At 39.5% G+C, this 5,385-nt stretch overlaps 1 protein-coding gene across 1 annotated transcript in view; it reads left to right on the forward strand.

Moving 5' to 3' along the window:
• Positions 1 to 3,091, forward strand: part of NSMCE2 (NSE2 (MMS21) homolog, SMC5-SMC6 complex SUMO ligase) — an 87,290-nt gene extending 84,199 nt beyond the window's left edge. Inside the window, exon 3 of the mRNA XM_023728191.1 lies at positions 1,316 to 3,091. Within this exon, the coding sequence (XP_023583959.1) occupies positions 1,316 to 1,324 (9 nt within the window). The 3' untranslated portion in view covers positions 1,325 to 3,091. The remainder of the gene's footprint in view (positions 1 to 1,315) is intronic.
• The last annotated feature ends 2,294 nt before the right edge of the window (positions 3,092 to 5,385 follow it).

The following is a 5,385-nucleotide window of genomic DNA, read 5'->3' on the forward strand; positions in this document are numbered from 1 at the left end:
CATAGTATTCCATTGTGTGTATGTGCCATAGTATTCCATTGTGTGTATGTGCCATAGTATTCCATTGTGTGTATGTGCCATAGTTTGTTTATCCATTATTCTGTTGATAGGCCCTGAGGTTATTTCCATCTTTTTGCTATTGTGAATAATGCTGCAGTGAACATGGGTATGCATATGTCTATTCGTGTGATGCCTCTTATTTCTCTAGGATATATTTCTAGTAGTAGGAATGCTAGATCGTATGGTATTTCTATTTCTAGCTTTTTAAGGAAGCGCCATATCGTTTTCCAAAATGGTTGTACCATTTTACATTCCCACCAGCAGTGCATAAGAGTTCCAAGCTCCCTGAAGCCTCTCCAACATTAATTTCTGGGTTTTTTTTTTTTTTTTATTCTTACCAGTAATGTTGGGGAGAGATGGTATCTCATTGTGGTTTTGATTTGCATTTCTCTGATGGCTAGTGGTCACAAGCATTCCCTCATTGCCTGTTAGCCACCTGAATGTCTTCTTTAGTGAAGTGTTTGTTCATATCCTTCACCCATTTTTTAATTGGATTATTTATCTTTTTATTGTAGAGGTGTTGGATTTTCCTATAGATTTTAGAGATTAGATCTTTGTCAGATTTGTCATAGCCAAAATTTTTTTCCCAATCTGTAGATTTCACTTTTTACTCTTTTGGTGAAGTCTTTTGATGAGCATAAGTGTTTAATTTTTAGAGGATTACTAATTATCTATCTTATCTTCTGGTGTTTGTGTATTGTTAGTTAAGATCTCATGACACTTTAGAAGTTAGCTTATGGATTTAGAGAAAAATATCTACTACTTTCCAGTTCCCATTGAGTCATTTCTGACTCATGGCAACCCATGTGTGTCAGAGTAGAACTCTGCTACATAGGTTTTCAGTGGATGAATTTTTGGAAGTAGATCACCAGGCCTTCCTTCATAGTCACCTCTATGTAGACTTGAACCTTCAACGTTTTGGTTAGCAGCTGAACATGTTAACCATTTGCACTACCCAGGGACGGGGAATAATATAATACCCTCAAAACAGATATTTTGCTTAGTTTTTCAGTTCCTATGGTTACATTAAACAGGCACCATGATTAAGAGCTCAACTGCTAACCAAAAAGATCAGCAGTTCGCATCCACCAGTCACTCCTTAGAAACCCTATGGGGCAGTTCTCCTCTGTCCTATAGGGTCAACCGTGAGTTGAATCAACCCTTTGCCAATGTGTTTGGTTTTATTTCATGATTACTTAGCAAGAACAGAAGGAAGAAAACAATTAGCATTTCCCCTTCTTTTCTATTACAACAGAAATGGTGAACTAGTTCTTTTGGTTTTGAAGATTCTCTAGTTCATGGAGGACCCAGGGAAGACATGGAGCATGGGAGAGCAGCTCTTGTAGCCCTCACCTTGACCACTGTATAGCTGTGGTACTCCCTGATGGCCCCATATGTGGAAGGCCAGTGTGCAGAAAGAAAGGGCTTCCATGAAACTTAGCACCTTCCGCTCTGCCTCAGTCTTTTGCTGTCCTCAGGATAGATGGCACCTGGTATGTATATCCTTCCTTCCACCCTCCCCTTTCCACACACACTCACACAAAGACTGGAGCAAGGAATACTTCTTTTACCATCCCTTAAATATTTCATTGTTTTGATTCTAAAGCAGGATTCCCCTTTACAGCCAGATAAGCTTCAGTATCACCAGCCACTGCTGAGTTGTATAGAAAATAGAAGTTTATCTAAATGTGTATAAGAAAGTTGAGATCTTCACTATTTCAGAATTTGATTACTAGGAACCTTGAATTGGATGCAGCATGGAATAAGGCAGGGAGGAGAATGTAATCGAAGTTTTGTGTATTGAGAGTTGCTCTAAAAGAATTACAAAATCAGTCATAAAGCAAAGAGGATATGAAAGAAAATTATGCTACAGTGAATGGGAAAAGTTTAGATTAAAACAAGGAAGAACAATCAGTGGCATTCCTTTATATAAAACACAATGTCTCCTGCATTAAAAATGCAAGCTTTTGGAGGCCATTTCTCAGTTCCACCTGCCCCCATGTCTGAGGTGAAAGCAAAAAAGGATAGAACCTTAATCCTTGATAGTAAAGTTTATGTTGAGTAGCATCTGGGGAATTCCTGTGTGGTTATCATTTTGCCAGTGTCGAAACTAACCTGAGAGTTGGTTTGGTTGTTCAAAGGTCTCCTTATTCATGCAGTTAGAATATTTCATTTGATAAACACTGCCTGGCTTGTCATTTCAAAACCTACTGGAGAATTTTCAAAATCAGTAATGGACAGGTTTAATTTCTACAGAACTTGTATGTATATATGTATGTATGTATGCATGTGTGTATTTATAGAATGCTCTTGAGCTTAAGCTTCCTCTGTTTAAGAACATAATGCCTATGTCACAGGCTCACGATGATTGTGGTAAATTGCAGCAGAAAACACAGTTCTGTGTGTAAAAACTAAGAAATGCTTAAATAGCTGTCTTGGACAGGCTCTTGGAAATTTGCATTATAAGCTGCATTTAGAAGGTGAGAGAAGGGAAATAACCCAGTTGGGAGGAGGTCAGAAGAAAGGGAAAAAGACTATAGTTCTTTTCTCACAAGTACTCTTATATGAACATTGATTCCATGTAGTTTCATGCTTTCAACCCCTTGTTCTCCCTAGTATCTCAGCCTGCATGTCTGATATACAGAAGATATGTGGTAATGAATGTAGCAGCATTTTTTAAGTACCTAGTAGTAGGTACTTCATACACATTGCTATATAGCCTCACAGTGACCAGGTATGGTAGACAATACAACGTTCTTTTTGATTGTTCTACGTAGCACTTATTACCATCTGGTTTATTATATGTTTTCGTATTCTTCTGCCCAACTAGGCTGTAAACTCCATGAAGGCAGGAACCTGGTCTCTCTTGTTTTCTGCTGTATCCCCAGCCCCTAGAATAATGCATGGCTCCTTGTGGGCACTCAGTAAATATTTGGTGAAGTCTAGGGTAGGTTACTCATTGCCATCAAGTCAGTTCTGACTCAATGTCAGTCACATGTGTTACAGAGTAGAACTGCTGCACGAGGTTTTCTGGGCGGTAATCTTTACGGAAGCAGATTGCCAGATCTTTCTTTTGCAGTGCTGCTGGTTGGGTTTGAAAATCAACTTGATGGCACCTAACAACAACAGGGTAAGTTTAAGTCATGACTTTGTAGTTTAATGGACCTGTCAATGCTATGAGTCCCAGCTGCAGTACTGGGGAGCATTGTGACCACTTGGCATTAGACCACTCCTTAGCCTTAGTTGCCTCATGTGTAGTATAGGGATGTAGTGGTTCTTACCTCTCACGTTGTTTGGTTGTTTAGAGGGATTAAATGAGATAATTTATGTGAAGTGCCTAGCCCAGTATCTGGTCTATAATAAACAATTAATAGAGAGCAGCAGCTGCTACTGATGTTGCTGTTAATTTCATCATAGCACTTGTAAGACTGCATTATAATTGCTTTTTACTTGTCCATCTTCTCCACCAGATTGTAAATTCAGGTGCGTCTTCAACTTGCTATTGTAATAATGATAACAGTGTGATGATAACAATACCAGTAACAGTAATAGCAGCTATTACCATTTGGGGGCCCTCGTGGCACAGTGGTTAAGAGTTCGCCTGCTAGCCAAAACGTCGGCAATTCGAATCTACCAGCCACTCCTTGGAAACCATATGGAGCTATTCTACTCTGTCTTGTAGAGTCGCTATGAGTCGTAATCATCTTGACGGCAACAGGTTTGGTTTGGTTTATTAATCATTTAAGTGCTTACTGAGTATCAGAGAGTATTCTCTAAGCCGGTACTGTCTAACAGAACTTTCTACAGTGATGGAAATGCTCTATATCTACCCTGTCCAGGATAGTAGCCATGAACCACATTTGGCTTTTGAGCCCTTGAAATGTGGTGGTATGACTGAGTAACTAAATTTTTTATTTAATTTAATTTAGATTTAAATATCCACATGTGTCTCTTTGGATTTCAAAACTAGTTCTTTACATGCCTTAATTCACTTAATACTCCCAACAGCCCTATGAGTTAGGCAGAGTTGAGGACACCGAGGTCCTGAGAAGTTAAATAACTCGCCCAAGATTATACAGATTACAGAAAGTCAGAGCTGGAGCACAGATCCCTAGGTAATCTGATCCCACGGGCTGTGCTGGCGGCTTCTACACTGTACCTCCTTCATGTCATTCTCTAGAATTGAAGTCCCATGCAGGCAAAGAGCCAAGGTCACAAATCTGTATTCTTGCTGCGGAAGAGGCTGAGGAGGCAAATTTCTGGTTCATATCCCAGTGAGTTAATACTCATAAGGTTGGAAATTCCCCAGACACAGGAAAGGTGTTCAAAAGATTCTGGACAGCCACTGTAGACCACTTCTTGACTGCTCAACCTTATAGACTCTTCTTCCGGACTTAAATTTGTCATTGGTATCAACAACAACAAAATGCTCCCTCCTCACATATTACAGCTCTCATAAGAGTAAAAAAATGCTCTCGTCTTCCCCAAAGGGATAATAACTCAACATCTTTCGGTTATTGTTTCCAAGTCCAGGATGTTTGGGTGATGCTTATTTTTTTTGTTACTGTTTCATCATGACACTCTAACTAGTGAACTAAACTATGACATTAACTGCCACCAAATTACTTTTTATAAAATAGTAGGGGGAAATTAGTTAAAAGCATAAATATATACATGTCAAACCAAGAAAGAAATATGACTAGAAACCTCAGTGCTTGTTTTTGCTATTGATCCTGAACCCATAGTTGCTATTTTTAACTCCCATTCTTCTCTCCATGTTCTCTTTGTCCTTAGCTAGCTCTCAGCTGATTGTGGGTTTTTGTCTGGCCAAGATACCCAAATCTGCTGTAAAAGACCTCTTTAGTGTTAAAAAGCAAAGATGTCACATTGAAGACTAAGGTGCGCCTGACCCAAGCCTTGATGTTCTCAATCACCTTATATGCATGCGAAAGCTGGACAATGAATAAAGAAGATGGAAGAAGAATTGGCACCTTTGAATTGTGGTGTTGGTGAAGAATATTGAATATACCATGGACTCCTAAAAGAATGAACAAATCCATCTTGGAAGAAGTACAACTAGAATGCTCCTTAGAAGCGGGGATGGGGAGACTAAGTCTCACATACTTTGGACATGTTATCAGTACGGACCAGTCCCTGGAGAAGGACATCATGCATGGTAAAGTAGAGGGTCAGGGAAAAAGAGGAAGACCCTCAACGAAATGGATTAACACAGTGGCGGCAGTAATAGGCTCAAGCATAACAATGATTGTGAGGATGGCACAGGATTGGATTGTGAGGATGGCACAGGATTGGATTGTGAGGATG

This window comes from Trichechus manatus, unplaced genomic scaffold, assembly GCF_000243295.1.
Source record: "Trichechus manatus latirostris isolate Lorelei unplaced genomic scaffold, TriManLat1.0 scaffold00022, whole genome shotgun sequence".
Taxonomy (NCBI): Eukaryota; Metazoa; Chordata; class Mammalia; order Sirenia; family Trichechidae; genus Trichechus; species Trichechus manatus.